General features: G+C 42.3%; 1 protein-coding gene across 1 annotated transcript in view; it reads left to right on the forward strand.

The window, feature by feature from the left end:
- The window catches only part of LOC149453932 (A.superbus venom factor 2-like), a 290,293-nt gene that overhangs the window by 56,468 nt on the left and 215,068 nt on the right, over positions 1–18,757 (forward strand). The window contains exons 9-12 of the mRNA XM_089688005.1: positions 5,449–5,569; positions 12,590–12,705; positions 15,523–15,669; positions 16,036–16,245. Of these exons, the coding sequence (XP_089544131.1) occupies positions 5,449–5,569; positions 12,590–12,705; positions 15,523–15,669; positions 16,036–16,245 (594 nt within the window). The remainder of the gene's footprint in view (positions 1–5,448; positions 5,570–12,589; positions 12,706–15,522; positions 15,670–16,035; positions 16,246–18,757) is intronic.

The raw sequence follows: 18,757 nt of genomic DNA on the forward strand, positions 1-18,757 counted from the left end.
ACTGGACGGCAATACGTCCAGTTCCTCATGGAGAGGGGCTACCAATTCCTAAAGCACCAGAATCCTTCGTGGTTGAGTCAAGTGAGGAAGAACCTGAAGCGTGTAGTCACGTGCAGTTGTAAGAGATAGCCCTTTCCTCGAATACAAGAGAAAAGCCAAGAGAAGCAAAACCGACACAAACTGAAGACAAAACTAGTGAGAATCCTAAGTATTAAAATGATTCAACTTAGCTTATGGCTATAATTTTTCTTGGTAATCCTATGCAATATATTATGCCATTTAGGCTTTGTTATGTAGTCAATATCACTTGCTTTATATTTGTGGAAAGACATCTATCTATATAATTATTGTACATTATGTAGTCATTACGCCTATAGTAGAAAACTTTCCGTTTACAGAAAAACTAGAGCCAATTGACAAATTTCATTGTTATATTTGAACTCAGAATGTGAAATTCATTAAGAAATGGATCCTTTTGTTTCCAAAACTGGCAAAAAATAAAAATTTGTTGAACAGTGTAATCGGTACTTCAGTTCATCATTGCAGAGCACTTGCAATTACACTCATAAAAAGTGTCCCCCAGAGTGAAGTCCAGGATAGCTTTGGTAAAACAAGTGAACAGCTGAAGGGATCCACCCCACTGGAAATGCAGTACAATGGTAGAAATTGGGGAAGCTGTTCCCACAAAGTTGCTTGCTATTGGCATCTGGTCCGTCTGCCCATGACCCTGATGATGTCACATCTGACAAAACTTGTTGGGCGGAGCTGGAACACATGCCACTGCGCATGCACTGCGCATGTGCAAACTAGTCATCTTGATTTTGGGAAACGATCTGTACACGTGATTTAAAGTGCCTGTTTGGCATCTGCTTATTGTACTGTAAGTGCATATACACTGTTACGGATCCGCCAGGTGGTACCTCTGGCAGCCCACTAGGCGGAATCACCCGGAGCGTGGAGTCTAAGTCCCGGTCTGCGTTTTCACCAGGGCCCCCGATGGTGGGGATGGACTTGGAGCAGAACCAGGACCAGGTCACGACCTCCGAGCAATACCACCCGTGGCAGAGGGAACCTCCGGGGATGAGAGTAAGACAGAATAGAGCCAGATGTGATGAGGCCGGCAGGACCAGGCAGGATAAACCGGCGGTTGTCACCGTGGGAAATGGCGAGGTACAGAGACGGCAGGCGGAGAGTGGTCAGGTCACACGCAGGGTCAGTTACCGGAGTCAGTCCGCAGAATGGTCAAACAAGCCGGGGGTCGGGATAGGAGAAGGCAGCGTAGTCAGGGGCAATCCGGGTCAAACACAGGAGAAGGCAGCGTAGTCAGGGGCAATCCGGGTCAAACACAGGAGAAGGCAGCGTAGTCAGGTAATCTGGGTCAGGGCTAGAGCAGGCAGAAGGTCAAACAATTTGGGTCTTTAATCACAGGGCACGGGAACTACAGGTAACAGATCAGACCTTGCGGCGATTTGTGACAGTGCAGGGCATCTTTAAATATCGCGCCCTGCACTGTCATTGGCCGCCCAGGACGCGCCCCCGGGCTGTCATTGGCCGCCCAAGGCGCGCCCGCGGTTCCTACTGCGCATGTGCGGCCTCCTGTCAGCCGCGGCCCGCCGGGACCTGGTGCCTGTGTCCCGGCGTGAGCCGCCGCTAGTGCGCATGCGCCGGGGACGGAGCCGCGGCGGTCCCTGACATACTCCATTAAAATTTGCATTTCTTTACTGGTTTACACTATGGGGAATATATATATGTCCAGATGAGTTCTGATCCATGGGAATGTAGCGGTGTGGATTTTTTTAATAAGTACTGGAGTATAGGTGAATATCCTGTGAAGTTTACAGAGCTCTGTTTGACCGCTCATTACAGGGAGTCATTAAATTCCGGTAAGCCCACCTTTTTTTTTTTTACACACTGAGGTGGTATGTGTCTTTGATACAGGAAAGCTTTTGGGATTTACATCTGTTCTTCTTCTTGCCCATAGAAGACTACTCAGTACATCTTTTTGCCATTCACTTGGGACTTTTGTTTTTTTCACTTTTCACACACATATATATTGATGCAATTTTGAGATATATGTTTTTTTGTGTAATAAATCTCATTGTGATTTATATAGCTCTGCAGCACTATTGTTGGTTATATTTACACTCACCGGCCACTTTATTAGGTACACCTGTTCAATTGCTTGGTAACACAAATTGCTTAACAGCCAATCACATGGCAGCAACTCAAAGCATTTAGGCATCTAGATGTGGTGAAGACAACTTGCTGAAGTTCAAACCGAGCATCAGAATGGGGAAGAAATGGTTGTTGGTTACAGACGGGCTGGTCTTAATATTTCAAAAACTGCTGATCTACTGGCATTTTGATACACAACCATCTCTAGGGTTTACAGAGAATGGTCCAAAAAAGTGAATATATCCAGTGAGTGGCAGTTGTGTGGATGAAAATGCCTTGTTGACGTCAGAGGTCAGAGGAGAATGGGCAGACTGGTTTGCTGCAACATTCAGATGGTCGGGTCAGAATTTAAACATATATAAATATATATATATATATATCATCATTTAAACATTACAAAGAATATAACAGAATATGCAAAAAGGAGATAAAGGCCGCAAAAATTGAAAACAAACGATAGATTGCAAAAGATAACATGACCAACCCCAAAAAAGTCTTCAAATATATTAATAGTAAAAAGGTCTAGTCCGAGCATGTAGGCCCTTTACAAAATAATCTAGAGTGGGTAACTGGGGACAAAGAGAAGGCAAATGTATTTAATACCTTCTTCAGCTCTGTGTGTACAAAGGAGCATGCAGGAGATCTTGTCCATAGTGGGCATGGTATTGACACAGCTCCAGATGATCCACATTGGCTCACAATTGATATGATCCAAAAATATTTAGACAGAATAAAGGTGAATAAAGCACCTGGACCGGATGGCATACACCCACGGGTCCTTAAAGAATTGAGCTCTGTCATTTCAAAGCCATTGTTTCTAATTTTTAGGGACTCTTTAATGACTGACATAGTACCACTGGATTGGTGTAAGGCCAATGTGGTGCCAATATTTAAAAAGGGGTCAAAATCTTTACCAAGTAATTATAGACCTGTTCATTTAACTTCTATAGTTGCGAAGATACTGGAGAGTTTAATAAAAGACCACATAGATGAGTTCTTGCTGGAAAAAAATATTTTAAGCAACAGACAGCATGGATTCATGAAAGACAGAAGTTGTCAAACAAATCTGATTTCTTTTTATGAGGAGGTGAGCAAAACCTTGGACAGAGGGGTGGCGGTGGACATGGTATACTTGGACAGGGGGGTGGCGGTGGGCGAGGTATACTTGGACAGAGGGGCGGTGGTGGACGTGTTATACTTGTACAGAGGGATGGCGGTGGACGAGGTATACTTGGACAGAGGGGTGGCGGTGGACGTGGTATACTTGGACAGAGGGGTGGCGGTGGATAAGGTATACTTGGACAGAGGGGTGGCGGTGGACATGGTATACTTGGACAGAGGGGTGGCGGTGGACAAGGTATACTTGGACAGAGGGGCGGCGGAGGACGTGTTATACTTGGACAGAGGGATGGCAGTGGATGAGGTATACTTGGACAGAGGGGTGGCGGTGGACGAGGTATACTTGGACAGAGGGATGGCGGTGGACGTGTTATACTTTGACAGAGGGATGGCAGTGGATGAGGTATACTTGGACAGAGGGGTGACTGTGGACGTGGTATACTTGGACAGAGGGGTGGCAGTGGACTTGTTATACTTGGACAGAGGGATGGCGGTGGATGAGGTATACTTGGACAGAGGGGTGACTGTGGACGTGATATACTTGGACAGAGGGGTGGCGGTGGACGTGGTATATTTGGACAAAGGGGTGGCAGTGAACGTGGTATATTTGGATTTTGCAAAAGCGTTTGACACAGTTCCCCACACACGGCTAATGTGTAAGGTAAAGTCTACGGGCTTGGAAAAATCTGTATGTAAATGGCTGGAATACTGGCTAAAAGATGGTATTCAGGGAGTAGTGGTTAATGATTCATACTCTGAATGATCTGGGATCATCAGTGGTGTACCCCAGGGTTCAGTGTTGGGACCCTTACTTTTTAATATATTTATAAACAATATAGGGTCTGAGATTATAAATCCCATTTCAGAGTTTGCAGATGACACCAAGCTGTGCAGTGGAATAACTTCCTTACATGATGTCTCCAACTTACAAGCCGACCTCAATGCTCTGTGTAATTGGGCAACTATGTGGCAAATGAGGTTTAATGTTGATAAATGTAAGGTTCTGCACTTGGGGGCTAAGAATATGCATGCATCATACATACTGGGGGGGGTACAACTGGGGGAATCAATGGTGGAGAATGATCTGGGAGTTCTGGTAGATCACGAGCTTAATAATGGCATGCAATGCCAAGCTGCGGTTTCTAAAGCGAGCAAAATCCTCTCTTGTATTAGGAGAGGTATAGACCCCAGAGAGAGATATAATTTCCCCCGGTACAAATCATTAGTAATAACTCATCTGGAATATGCAGTTCAGTTTTGGGCACCAATTCACAAAAAGAACATTGGGGGACTGGAGAAAGTACAGAGAAGGGCACCCAAACTGATACGTGCTACCCAGCTCAGTGTATTGCTTCAAAAAAGACCTGGATTGTTTCTTAGATACAGAGAATATAACTGGAACTAAGCCTATCCCGCCCTCTTCTAATACTGGAATCCTCTACTCTTCCAACCAGTCCATCCCCCACAGTTATTACCTATTGTACCATTCAAAGCTCCCTCCTAGATTGTAAGCTCCAAGGATCAGGGCCCTCAAATCCCTCTTGTATTGAACTGTATTGTTGCTGTATTGTCTCCCACTATAATGTAAAGCACTGAGCAAACTGTTGGCGCTATATAATTCCTGTATAATAATAATAATATTTATAGGTAAAGTTGATCCAGGGAATATCCGATTGCCTCTCGGGGGATCAGGAAGGAATTTTTTTCCCAGCAGGAGAAAATTGGATCAAGCTTTGCTGGGTTTTTTCGCCTTCCTCTGGATCAACTGTGGGTGTAGGATTATCATTTTTTTTTTTTCTATGGTTGAACTGGATGGACTTTTGTCTTTTTGCAGCCAGACTAACTATGAATTTGGCATAAACAACATGACAGCAGGGATCCATCCTGCCTTGTATCAACGGTTCAGGCTGGTGGTGGTGGTGTAATGGTATGGGGGAGATTTTCTTGGCACTAGGAAGGTATACCTAATAAAGTGGCCTCTAAGTGTATGTGTACCATGTATTAGGGTGTTGTGTCAGCTGCTTATTTTTTTTAAGTTTTGGAGCCCTAGCACATTTTTTTTTTATGTAAAAGTTGTATATATTATATCATTGGTGCCTTTTCTATATCGGCATGGAGTTCAGCTTTAACCACTTCCATACTTTTGGTCACCAGATCTATCGTGGTGAATGTAAAGCTATTTTGGAAAAAAAAGATCTGCAGAAAGTGTTCAGAAATGAACAGGAAATGATGGAGTGGACCCTGTACGTGTCTGTCACTGTTATCACTGACTCAGGTGAGGCTGATGCTGGAGCTATAGGAGAACCTATTTCCTGATTTGTGAATAAACTGATTCTCTGTGGCTTTTCTCTGAAATTGTATGTGTGTCCTGTCATATCTATCAAGACAAATCTTTCAACTGTTTTCGAAATACTTAAAAATAGATCAGCTTCATTTCTATTAATATGTGGTAATGTTTGCAAATCACTCTATATATAACTTATATTTATATCTGTATGGGAAGGAACAGGATTGTCAGAAACATTTTCTAGTTGAATAAAATGTCCCATATTTTTTCTAAGAGATTAATGCCTGTATCCTCATCTTCTTCTACTGGCCAAATCGCAGTATAGTTTTCTCATTGTGGTATTGCAGAAAACAATACGCCATTTTAGCAACTAGATGGCGCTGATGATACAAAGGCATTCATTTCTTAGGCTCCATGTACACGGGACACTTCTAAATGATGGAAACTGACTGCTGGAAAATGTAGGTTAAAAAAACATCTGTTTAGCTGCGTTTGCATAACACGTTTATGCGCGTTTGTGTTTAGAAGAGTTTTTTAGAGATAAGCACAGGAGAACCTCCCAAATGCCCAGAATGCACTGAAAAGTGGTAAATTATTAACTATTTCAGACTGTTTCAGAGAAATACGGAGAGTAGAAGCAGAGACAGCAGTATGTGTTGAGATTAGCTTGGCGTGAGTTGCTCATTAACATTTCTTTTGTTTCCAAGGGTGGGAAAGGTGTCTGGTGGAGGGAGTCATTAAGGTCACCTGGCAGGGGGTCTTCATGAGGAATTTGAGGTGTGAATGGTCATTAACATTTCTTTTGTTTCCAAGGGTGGGAAAGGTGTCTGGTGGAGGGAGTCATTAAGGCCACCTGGCAGGGGGTCTTCATGAGGAATCTGTGGTGTGAATGGTCATTAACATATCTTTTTTTTCCAAGGGTGGGAGAGGTCTGAGGTGTGAATTGGTCATTACAATGTGTGACAAGCTTGGTAGGAACATCCTGTGTTCAGTGTTTTGTCCATTTGAGTACCTTGAACACTTTGCATGCATTTTCCATGACGAAAAAAGGCTCTGGACAGCATCGGAAACTGGAATAGTTAAAAAAAATATTCAAATGCAAACACTTATAAACGTGATTTGCCGTGTTTACAAGTGTTTTGCGTTTGAAACACTGATAAAATCGACTGCTGAACGCAAGTTTTCTGCGTTAAAAAAAACGACTGTAAACTCAAATGCCTGTAAACGACTGTAAACGAAGATGTGTACATGGACACGTAGGAAAACATTAGGGACAGTTCAGGGGCTGCTAAAAAAAGCTGAACAGCTCCTAAACGTTTATCAGCTGCAGTGTACATGAGCCCTTAGATTCAACTTCTACTTGCACAAATGCTTCTGACATTCATGCAGCAAATGTTTTAGAAATAGGCCCCTATGAGTCTGGCCAACTTTTCTGCAAGGTCTGACAGCCTCAGGGGGTGGGTCTATGACAGAGCGGGCTCAAAGAAAGTTGTGCTCACCGTCATTTGTCCCAAAACACTGGCACGGGGACCAGCTCTGGATTGAAGCAGAGTATTGCAGCTGCTTTTCTATATGTAATAATTCCCAGCCTCTTGATTTTTCGATTTTAAAAACTGAGTTGTGTTTTAAAGGTAGCCACTGCAATGTTAGTCCAAAAAATATTCTATGCACCATACTTTCTGATAGGGATCCACCGATATATTGGTGTCTGGCATTTTTTGCTGGCTGATAGCTAAAAAAGTGGGAAATTTGAGCGGAGAGTGAAACAGTTTTACTCTTGACTGCTGGTGATTGCTGGTGCTTGTAGTTGTTTTATTTTTTTCTTGGGGTCTTGCTAAAAGCTTTTACTTTTTTAAATCACTTTTTCTGCCACTTTTTAAATAGCATTTTTTTCTTCCTTTCCTTGCCTTCCTTCAGTCTGCTAATTAAGGGGAGGGGTTAATTGGTCACAGGTGACACAGGTCCTATATAACTTGCTGTACAGCTCACTCTGAGCTTGCTTGTATTTTGCTTACTTTGATTAATGCAGGCCATAGATGGGTCGAAAATCGTCTGATTTTTTGGTTGAAAAAAAATAGCCGATTTTCGCACCGGTAATGGGTTAATTGGTTGGCCGTTTTTCTGGATTTTGGCACTTTATTTGATCGGTAAAGTTGGAAAAAAATCGTCCGATTTTGCCGACCGCCCGATTTTCGCAGCACTGATGGGCAAATCGGCCGATCTTTTTACCGATAAAAAATCTGCGCATGAGCCATGACGAAGAGGAGTAAGAGGAAGAGGAGGAGGAGGAAGAAGAAGAAGTTGGAGGAGGAAGAGGAAGAAGAGGAAGAATTCCAGTCCGCTATTATAGTTGACATGAAAAAGTATTGCAGTTGCAACAATGTATCTATTTGTATCCGAATAAAAACATCTGTATCTGAAATGGATAAAAATAGATACAATGTTGCAACTGCTATACTTTTTAATGTCAAATATAATAGCGGAGCTCTCTGCAGGGACAGAAGTAATTAAATGCTGGCCGTAGACGGGACAAAAATCAGCCGATTTTTGTTTTACCATTGGTGGTAACGTCGGCCTATTGAACGACCAATTTTTTTGTTTTTTGTTAAAAAAACGGCCGGTTTTCGACCCATCTATGGCCTGTATAAGTGGACCTTTGATAAGTGGAGTTAAAAAACCAGAGTGGAAAACAGGAGAATATAACAGGAGTCTACTAACCTGTAAGTGACAACTGATATTTCCTATTAATATTGTAACTGGGATATGAGTGCTAGCAGGGTTGAGGCTTTTGTGCAGTGCACAGTGTGACGCATGAATGCAACAATGGAGCAACAACTCCAGGATGGATACCACTGCAACAGATGTCAGCTGGTTGCCCTTCTGGAAACTCTTGCTAGAGATCTGGAGGAGCAAGGTGCAACACTGGGCGGAATCTACAACCTTGAAAGGGGTCTTCTGCTTTCTGAGCCAGTAGCTAATGGGATTGCGAGCATGTAGGCCCTTTACAAAATAATCTAGAATGGGTGACTGGGGACAAAGAGAAGGTCAATTTATTAAATACAAAGGAGCATGGGGAGCTCTTGTCTATAATGGGCATGGTATTGACACAGCTCCAGATGATCCACATTGGCTCACAATTGATATGATCCAGAAATATTTAGACAGTATAAAGGTGACTAAAGCACCTGGACCGGATGACATACACCCACGAGTCCTTAAAGAATTGAGCTCTGTCATTTCAAAGCCATTGTTTCTAATTTTTAGGGACTCTAATGACTGGCATAATACCACTGGATTGGCGTAAGGCCAATGTGGTGCCAATATTTAAAAAGGGGTCAATGTCTTTACCAAGTTTTTATAGACCTGTTAGTTTAACTTCTATAGTTGGGAAGATACTGGAGACTTAATAAAAGACCACATAGATGAGTTCTTGCTGGAACAAAAATATTTTAAGCAACAGAAAGCATGAATTCATGAAAGACAGAAGTTGTCAAACAAATCTGATTTCTTTTTATGAGGAAGTGAACAAAACCTTGGACAGAGGTGGCGGTGGACGTGGTATACTTGGACAAAGGGGTGGCGGTGGACGTGGTATACTTGGACAAAGGGGTGGCGGTGGACATGGTATACTTGGACAGAGGGATGGTGCTGTACGTGGTATGCTTGGACAGAGGGATGGTGGTGGACATGGTATACTTGAACAGAGGGGTGGCTGTGGACGTGGTATACTTGGATTTTGCAAAAGCGTTTGACACAGTTCCCCACACACGGGTAATATGTAAGGTAAGTTCTACAGGCTTGGAAAAATCTGTATGTAAATGGATAGAAAACTGGCTAAAAGATGGTATTCAGAGAGTAGTGGTTAATAATTCATATTCTGAATGGTCTGGGGTCATCAGTGGTGTACCCCAGGGTTCAGTGTTGGGACCCTTACTTTTTAATATATTTATAAACCATGTAGGATCTGGGATTATAAATCCCACTGCACAGCTTGGTGCAGATGACACCAAGCTGTGCAGTGGAATAACGCCCTTACAGGATGTCTCCAACTTACAAGCCGACCTCAATGCTCTGTGTAATTGGGCAACTATGTGGCAAATGAGGTTTAATGTTGATAAATGTAAGGTTCTGCACTTGGGGGCTAAGAATAAGCATGCATCATACATACTAGGGGGGGGGGGGAAACTGGGGGAATCAATGGTGGAGAAGGATCTGGGGGTTCTGGCAGATCATAAGCTTAATAAAGGCATGCAATGCCAAGCTTCAGTTTCTAAAGCGAGCAAAATCCTCTCTTGTATAAAAAGAGGTATAGACTCCAGAGAGAGATATCATTTCCCCAGTACAAATCAATAGTAACACCTCATCTGGAATATGCAGTTCAGTTTTGGGCACCAATTCACAAAAAGAACATTGGGGAACTGGAGAAAGTACAGAGAAGGGCAACTAAACTGATAAGAGGCATGGAGGAGATCAGCTATGAGGAAAGATTAGAGGAACTGAATTTATTCTCTCTTGAGAAGAGGAGATTAAGGGGGGGATATGATCTCCATGTATAATACATAAGGGGGGATATGATCTCCATGTATAATACATAAGGGGGGATATGATCTCCATGTATAATACATAAGGGGGGATATGATCACCATGTATAACACATAAGGGGGGATATGATCACCATGTATAATACATAAGGGAGGATATGATCACCATGTATAATACATAAGGGAGGATATGATCTCCATATATAATACATAAGGGGGGGATATGATCTCCATGTATAATACATAAGGGGGGATATGATCACCATGTATAATACATAAGGGGGGATATGATCTCCATATATAATACATAAGGGGGGGATATGATCTCCATGTATAATACATAAGGGGGGATATGATCTCCATGTATAATACATAAGGGGGGGATATGATCTCCATGTATAATACATAAGGGGGGATATGATTTCCATGTATAATACATAAGGGGAGGGATATGATCTCCATGTATAATACATAAGGGGGGGATATGATCTCCATATATAATACATAAGGGGGAATATGATCTCCATGTATAATACATAAGGGGGGATATGATCTCCATGTATAATACATAAGGGGGGATATGATCTCCATGTATAATACATAAGGGGGGATATGATCTCCATGTATAATACATAAGGGGGGATATGATCTCCATGTATAATACATAAGGGGGGATATGATCTCCATGTATAATACATAAGGGGGATATGATCTCCATGTATAATACATAAGGGGGGATATGATCTCCATGTATAATACATAAGGGGGGATATGATCTCCATGTATAATACATAAGGGGGGATATGATCTCCATCTATAAATACATTAGTGGTTCATATAGTGAACTTGGTGTAGAGTTATTCACCCTGAGGTCATCACAGAGGACAAGGGGGCACTCTTCACATCTTGAGGAAAAGAGATGTAATCTCCAAACACAGAAAGGTTTCTTCACAGTGAGAGCTGTAAAAATGTGGAATAGACTCCCTCAAGAGTTGGTTCTGGCCAGCTCAGTGGATTGCTTTAAAATAGTCCTGGATTCTTTCTTAGATACACAGAATATAACTGGATATAACATTTATAGGTAAAGTTGATCCAGGGAATATCCGATTGCCTCTCAGGGGATAAGGAAGGAATTTTTTCCCTGCAGGAGCAAATTGGATCATGCTTTGCTGGTTTTTTTGCCTTCCTCTGGATCAACTGTGGGTATAGGATTATAACTTTTTTTTTTTTAATGATTGAACTGGATGGACTTTTGTCTTTTTTTAGCCAGACTAACTATGTAACTATGTATTGAGCAAAAATAGCGTTATCAGCATTTTGCTGATAGGAAAAAAGTTCCGATAATTGCCCCCGAAAACGTGCGATTTTGATGCAATGTTACCCGTGATTTTTGTGCAATAGGTTTATAGGTTATGTGACTCAAAAAAGCATCAAAACACAAAACGTGTGCGTTTTTGATGCATTTTTGCTGTGTTTTCAATGCATTTCAGGCCTGTATCACAGCAATGCAATTTGCATTTTGCGTTTTTGCACACATGTGTTGGATGCATTATTTAATGCGTTTTGCTTTTTTAATTTTTGTATTCCACCCAACTTGTTGCTGGGCAGGCTAATAACGCAAAAATCATGTGAACACATGTCAAAAACATGCAGTGTCTCCATTGAAGTCTATTGAAACAAAAATGCAACGTTTCACATTTTAAAAAGTTCCTGACTCTTTCCAATAACGCAGCAGCTCAAAAACGGATAGAGGTGAATGTGGTCTCAATGGGGAGGCGCGTTTTTTGGTGACTAGTGTGAACACATACAGTATATTGACTTTAAAGGGTTGTTTTTTTCTTAAGTTTTTCTTGTGCTTTTTTTAACGCAAAATTGCTTCAAAAACTGCTCAGTGTGAAAGCAGTCTATTGGCTGAAAAGGTGCTGAAAATAAATACATATTTATTTAAAATCATGATATTAATTAAAAAGTCAAATATGATACAATTATATATTAAAAAAATACATATTTGAAAAAAAAAACTGTCCATTTCGGTTTTTGGCCAAATGCATCCTGAATTTTCGGTTTTGGTCCAAAGCAGGGGCGGACTGACCATTTGGAAACTCGGGCACTGCCTGAGGGCCCGGGGTCAGTAGGGGGCCCCATGAGATGCCCCTGGTACCTTTTTCATAGGCTTTTTTTGAGTTTGGGCAAGGACACAGGGGCCCCATGATCCCCTATTGCCCGGGGGCCCCATGAGTTGTCAGTCCGCCCCTGGTCCAAAGTTTTCATTATGGTGCAGTACTACTTTCTGATTCAGTAGTATTATCTACTTTAATGATCTAATATGAAAAGTGAGAAGATAAGTTCATATTAGACACAGCCTATAAAATTCTGGTTTAGAATAAGTTGCATACATGCTGTATATAAGAATCTTACTACTTGCTGATATGTTATTCTGTCTCTTGCATGTCATCTCTCACCTTAGGCTCCGGTATAGTAAAAGCAGAATTGGAAAACATTCCAATAGTTAATAAGATATATAAAATCATCTTCACCAAAACTCCTGCATATTTCAAGCCTGGCTTGCCCTATGACTTTATGGTACGTATCTCTCTATAAGAAGATAATACATGATAGGAGTCTAGTTTCAAAAAATGCTCGTGAAGGACCTGAATTTTTTGTTTTTATTCATCTAGGATAGTTCAGGGTAGAGATAAAACTTCTGCTAAGCCAGCCATACACTAGTAGAATTTTAGACCAAAATTTTTATTTTTGGACCATGTGTTGAAATTTCAAATGGCTATTGCCTAGTGGGGTCAAATCGACGATTGTTTGACAAGAAAATTCAAGGAGAAGGTTGAAATTTTTTTTTTTTTTTTTAAACAAGTTCTAACTGATTGTTGTTTTAATTCTAGAGAAATCATACATATTGTAATGTGTATATTTTACTTTTTCTCCCCCTGACTCTGATGAGGATGCTGATGTTTGGGAAACTCTGATGGGGACACTACTGAAATAAGGGGCACACTGATGGGGACACTGAAATGAGGAGAAATTCTGTTGGGAATACTGATTAAAGGGGAACGTTGGTAGAGACACTGATATAAGGTCAGTGGCGTCCTGAGGCAGGTGTGGAGGGTGAGTCCCGCACCGGGTGACACCTACTGCACGGGGTGACACTGGACCCGCTCCACGAAAAGGTAAGTTGTAAAGCAAACCGATGATCCCCGCAGGATGGATCCGATCCAACCTGCGGGGATCGTCAGCTTTCTTTACAACTTATTAATACAGCAGACTTGAATAAATATAATTGTATTTAAAAACTGAAAGTCCAAAAATAGTCCAAACATTAATCCATCAACATGTGAAAAGGTGACAACAATGCTCAGAGCAGATCCAAATAACTTAGATTCCAAAAGGGTCAATGATGGATTCCAGATATTCCTCATAGACCTCAAATAAAACAAAACCTAAACATAGTGTATTATCTTAGGATAACATATATGTGCCACTCATGCTGCATGCAAAAAAAATCAAGTGCCACAGCAATCGTGAACATAAACTAGATAGAATGAACCCACTGCAGACGGTAAGGTAAAAATGCACAATTACCCTAAGGTAATAATCAGCATTGAATCCATATGTGGGATGGAGCTTCATCAAAATGCCATATGCTTCTCTGGATACTTTTCCACAGACCTCATAGACAGACCAGAGGTCAGTATTATGATCAAGTAAAACACAATTTTATTATATCAACTTACATAGAAAAAGGCTAAAATCGGTATCCATAATGGGAGAAATACAATCGGCGTCCACATAGAAAAAGGAGAGTCTCAGAGCCACCTCCAATGGTGGTAAATGGAAGTCCTTAGGGATAGGAACAGCCGCGTGTACCAGAACCCAAAATGGTCGCTGAAGCACTTCCGGAAACATCAGTGCGTCACTACGTCACCTGCCCCGGACGCGTTTCGTCACATCCGGACTTTTTCAGCAGGGATAAAATTGTGTTTTTACTTGATCATAATACTAACCCCTGGTCTGTCTATGAGGTCTGTGGAAAAGTATCCAGAGAAGCATATGGCATTTTGATGAAGCTCCATCCCACATATGGATTCAATGCTGGTTATGTTTACCTTAGGGCAATTATGCATTTTTACCTTACCGTGTGCATTGGGTTCATTCTATCTAGTTTATGTTCACGATTGCTGTAGCACTTGATTTTTTTTGCATGCAGCACGAGTGGCACATATATGTTATCCTAAGATAATACACTATGTTTAGGTTTTGTTTTATTTGAGGTCTGTGAGGAATATCTGGAATCCATCGTCGACCCCTTTGGAGTCTAAGTTATTTGGATCTGCTCTAAGCATTGTTGTCACCTTTTCACATGTTGATGGATTAATGTTTGGACTATTTTTGGACTTTCAGTTTTTAAATACATTATATTTATTCAAGTCTGCTGTGTTATTTAGTTAGTCTTCCTTCAGGGTGAAGGAGTGTAAAGGTTGACTTGTCTTGTCACTTTATTAGGGTATAGGGGGTGTGTGCTATCCGACTGTTTTTCTTTACTACTTACCTTTTCGTGGAGCTGGACCGATGTCACCCCGTATAGGTGGCATGCCAACAATCCCCGCAGAATGGATCAGATCTGCGAATTGGGGAGCATAATGGATCGAAATCCAATCCATTATGCTCAATCCGCAGATCCGATCCATTCTGCAGGGATCGTCGGAGGGGGTGTCACCAAGTGTTACCGCACCGGGTGACTCCAACCCTAGGGGCGCCGCTGTATAAGGTCAATGCTGTTGTAAAGGGGAGTTTGATAGGGAACCTGACATAAGGGGGGAATCTGATAGGGATACCGATGTAAAGGGGATTCTGATCAGAATGGCGTAGACCCAGTTATTGGATCACAGTTTTATGGAATGTCTTTGATTTGCCAAAATCCTTGTTTCAAATCATATTATATCATGCTGATTACAAAAAAAAAAGCTACAAGTAAAATTTAATTCATTACCTTTATTAATTTGGTTATAAAACTGATTTTTTTTTCAGCCCATGAATATTTGTAACATATACAGTACAGTGTGGTCCTTGTACTGTTTGGAGACCCCTGATCTGCATGCAATGCAATACTGTATATCATGCACTTCTCTACACTCTTAGCTTCCAGCTACTGTATGTATTATTTTATAGGAGCCAATGAGACTAACAGCTAAAAAAAAAAAAATAATGGTTCTAATCATTCCTTACTCTATTCAAATTTAGAAAAAAGTTTTGATTTTAGAATTTTAGATACACTGTAAACATATCCTTTAAATAAAGAAACTACAGAACTGATCAGTCAGCACTATGCATTTAATTCACGCAGCCAGATTGGACTAAGAGTGAATCATTCTTCCTCTTCTGTTGTAGGTTCTGGTCACAAAACCCGATGGCTCACCAGCTCGTAATGTCCCTGTGGTGGTCCAGCCTGGATCATTAAGAGGAATAACACAAGACGATGGGACTGTCAAACTGACCCTGAATACAGAAACAAATATAGACTCTCTTCACATAATGGTAAACAAAATAAAAAAAGATGGAAATATTGGATTTCACCCATATATATATATTTTTCATCTTCACTTACTCATGGCAAAATTTGGTATGGGTGGTCCATATTGTCTACATTAAAGAGACTCTGTCACCAGACCAATCATTTTAACAAAAACATTTGAAATATTTTATGCATGTCATTCACCTGCAAAAGCCTCCATTGTTTAGACATCCAAAAGCCCCGAGACTGCTGGTGGGTGCCGCCATCTTGGGATTGATATCAGCAACCCCCGGTAGACTTACAGCTGTCACTCTAGTGAAACTCTATAGTATGACTCTTTACTCTTCCCCTGACAGCTACTTCATTTTGCAACATCTGTTGTTTTTTAGGCTCAAACAGACGTTCCGGCATTCAAGATTGAGCATCAAGCCACCACCATCATGTCAGCCACTGCGTACAAATCTGAGTCTGGCAATTACCTACATCTCAGTGTCACAGGGACAGGGCTGCTGAGAGTTGGAAAGAATGTCTTCATTAACTTTAATATTCAGAACAGTAACCCTGCAGTTCAGAGTCAAATCAACCAGTTTACCTACCTGGTAAAAATAATTACCAACACCACTATGATGTCATTGTACCAAAGTTTACCTTAACTCGGCATTTGATGAATAGCAGGCACCCCCTGGTACCTGCAACTCAGGTTGCCTGCTTTTCAGAGGTCCTCAGAAGCCCACAAATACCTTTGTCTTTTGGGCCCCTTTCAGACAGGGCGGATCCATTAGTGTGATCTGCCTGCTTAGAGGGGGAATTCTCTGCTGATCCCCGCTGAGCAGGCAGATGACAGGTCTCTGTCCACTCTGCTGCAGAGCAGACAAAGACACTGCCCACAGATTTCGATGGGAAGGGTGGAAGGAAACAGACCGCCTGTCCATTTACACCCAATTGTCATCTGATCCACTGGACAAATAGGCAACGGATTTTGGCGTATCGGATTGGATGCCGGCGCGAGTCTGCTGACACCCACCGGTCCATAGAAGCCTATGGATGGACCAATCGGGTCCACCTGTCCGTTTTTCACCATCGGTTCGCTTGTGTGAAAGGGACCTTAAGGTCACTTTGCCATAAAAGCAAGGAAGCATAAAAAACTCTGTACTGTACTAAAGTGCTGTACCAAAATGCTGTACATAGAAACTATCTACACTTAGGAAAACAAGACTGACAGATATGCTGTACATTCAACACATGCTACCTAAACTTCCTAGCAAATCAACATGGTCCAGGGGCGGACTGACCATTTGGAAACTCGGGCACTGCCCGAGGGCCCGGAGTCAGTAGGGGGCCCCATGAGATGCCCCAGTACTTTTTCATAGGCTTTTTTGAGTTTGGGCAAGGACACAGGGGCCCCATGATTCCCTATTGCCCGGGGGCCCCATGAGTTGTCAGTCCGCCCCTGGTAGGGGGCCCCATGAGATGCCCCTGGTATCTTTTTCATAGGCTTTTTTGAGTTTGGGCAAGGACACAGGGGCCCCATGATTCCCTATTGCCCGGGGGCCCCATGAGTTGTCAGTCCGCCCTGGCATGGTCCATGTGCAATAAGAAAAATGTTGCTTAGCTCAAGTTATACCAGATTTACAATCACCATAGACAACCAAGGCTATATTTAAACATAGGTCTAGCGACACTGGCATAGCACCCTGTTAGTCTGACAGTCTGTCTGATCCTAGCCTAGCCTGTTTCTGGAATACTCTATTGTCTGCTGCCTGCACTCATCTCTGCCTCACCTTGGATTACACTTACTGTCTGCTGCCTGGCCTGACATCTGTCTATCCCTGGATTACGCTAATTGTCTGCTGCCTACCCTGACCTTTGCCTATCCCTGGTTTATGCTTATCAGTTGCCGCTTGCCCTGACCTCTACCTGTAACTGGATTAAGCTTTATCTACTGTCATCCGTGATCATCACCCGCCTATGGATTTTGCTGCTGACTTCACACCTTATATTCCTGAAGATCACAGACGGGGGGTACAGTCACAGATGGGGCATTGTCCTGCGAGTGCTGAAGTGCGAAACAGCAGTTGAACGCAGCCCCCTGATCATGTCCTCTCTGCTTTTTCTCTGGTAAATGCTGCTGTCTCATCTCCACCTTAAACTGTCTCAGTGCTATGCACTGACTTTCTGAAAAACTCAGGATAATTAGTCTATATATTTTTGTCTATTTGCGGTGATTGATTCTCACCTCCTTTTTGCCTCTCCGTGATCAGAGAATCAATAATCTTGTATTACCTTGGCCTGTGTCTGTGGTTGGTCTGGCCACTTTCCTCACCCTCCTTTTCCTAACCTCTGGGGATATCTCCCCGAACCCTGGTCATCCAGTATCTCACCCCCACACCAGGCACCCTCCTTCCTCCAGGAATAGCTGAAATCCCCTCACTTTAATCCCTATCCCCATGCTCCTAAAAACCACCCTCCCTTTTTCATGTGCGCTCTGGAATGCCCGCTCTGTCTGTAATAGGCTCACCTCTGTCCATTGTTCTTTTTGTCTCCCACTCCCTTAACCTACTAGCAATTACAGAAGCCTGGCTTCAAGCAGCAGATTCTGCTTCTCCCGCAGTACTTTCCTATGGAGGCCCCCACTGGACTCACTCACCCAGACCCGTGGTTGGAAAGGAGGTGGAGTTGGTTTGCTTCTATCCCCACTGAGCACCTTTAAGTCCTCCCTACACCTCCCTCTCTATCCTTCTCCTCTTTCAAGACTCACTGCTTTTAGCTGTTTTCTCCCATTCCTGAGGATTGCAGTGATCTTTCGTCCTACTGGACCGGTGTTGTGCTTTCTTGATGACTTCTCTGCCTGGCTACCCTACTTTCTCTCCTCTGAAATACCCACTATCATTCTCGGAGATTTTAACATCCCCATTAATGTGAACACCCCGGCTACATGCCAACTCTTCAACATAACCTCATCTTTTGCCTTAACACAATGGACACAGTCCTCCACTCACTCTGATGGGAATACATTAGACCTTGTTTTCTCCCATATTTGCACTCCCTACAACCTCACAAAAAACCCCTTTCCTCTCTCTGATCATAATCTCATTACCTTCACAATGTCCT

This window comes from Staurois parvus, unplaced genomic scaffold (genome assembly GCF_062004578.1).
Source record: "Staurois parvus isolate SC_StPar_1 unplaced genomic scaffold, SC_StPar_1.0 ptg000444l, whole genome shotgun sequence".
Taxonomy (NCBI): Eukaryota; Metazoa; Chordata; class Amphibia; order Anura; family Ranidae; genus Staurois; species Staurois parvus.